At 35.8% G+C, this 855-nt stretch overlaps 1 protein-coding gene across 1 annotated transcript in view; it reads right to left on the minus strand.

Annotated features, from left to right (window-relative positions):
• LOC107597755 (uncharacterized) overlaps window positions 1-507 on the minus strand; it is a 70366-nt gene extending 69859 nt beyond the window's left edge. Inside the window, 1 exon segment of the mRNA XM_016288934.1 lies at window positions 465-507. Within this exon segment, the coding sequence (XP_016144420.1) occupies window positions 465-507 (43 nt within the window).
• Between the last annotated feature and the right edge of the window lie 348 nt (window positions 508-855).

Raw genomic sequence — 855 nt, forward strand, 5'->3', positions numbered from 1 at the left:
GGTATAATCATAGCAGGGATCAGAGCTGGAAGTTGTAGATTCTGAATGAAGTTGTAGGTTGAAAAGAGACAAAAGACAATCACAACCAAACATATTGTCATGCTCTAGCTCTTGTTCAGCATCAACTACATCAGATGCTGCTTAAGTAAATAACTATATGGAAGAAAGGATGGATGATAAACTGAGGATGGATCTGAGAGACTGACTACATCTACACATCTCCCTGCATTCCTTACTGGATCAAACGTGTCCCATTATCTGAGAGCCGTTCTATTTCTGGGGGAAAAAGGGATTGTGATTCATCATAAAGTCAACTATAAGTTGAAGAATGATTGTTGTACCTGATGTTTGTCCATTGACTATTTCACCTGTTGATGCAAAATTGAAGCATGAGTTAATATAGCATCTAGTCAGCTGACATTGAAAAGAGACAGAAATCTGACAACTTTCATAAATGTACTCACCATTAACCAGCAGAAGCAGTGAAACACAAAGTGAGAACCACATTATGACAAAATGACCTATAAAACAAAACAACTAGACTCTGAATGATCAATTGTGGTTTTCTGCAATTAAAAACTTTTTGTATAATCTGTACTAAACTTGAAATTTCTGTAAACTACCATTCTTGCATTCAACATCCCATACTGCTACCTTGAGGTCTCTTCTATCACTTTTCACTCTATACTTCTTACATAATAAAATGATTTCAGTCCAAGTCCGTTTTTCAATTTATGAAAAACTTCACTGCATCTATTCCATAAATCATACAACCAGAACACAATGTGATGAAATGAAGAGAAATAACTTTACCTGAGATCAAATGCTGCTGCAGAGCAAACTCAGGGAGATTCT

Source organism: Sinocyclocheilus grahami, unplaced genomic scaffold (assembly GCF_001515645.1).
Source record: "Sinocyclocheilus grahami isolate Dianchi unplaced genomic scaffold, SAMN03320097.WGS_v1.1 scaffold236.1, whole genome shotgun sequence".
Lineage (NCBI taxonomy): Eukaryota > Metazoa > Chordata > Actinopteri > Cypriniformes > Cyprinidae > Sinocyclocheilus > Sinocyclocheilus grahami.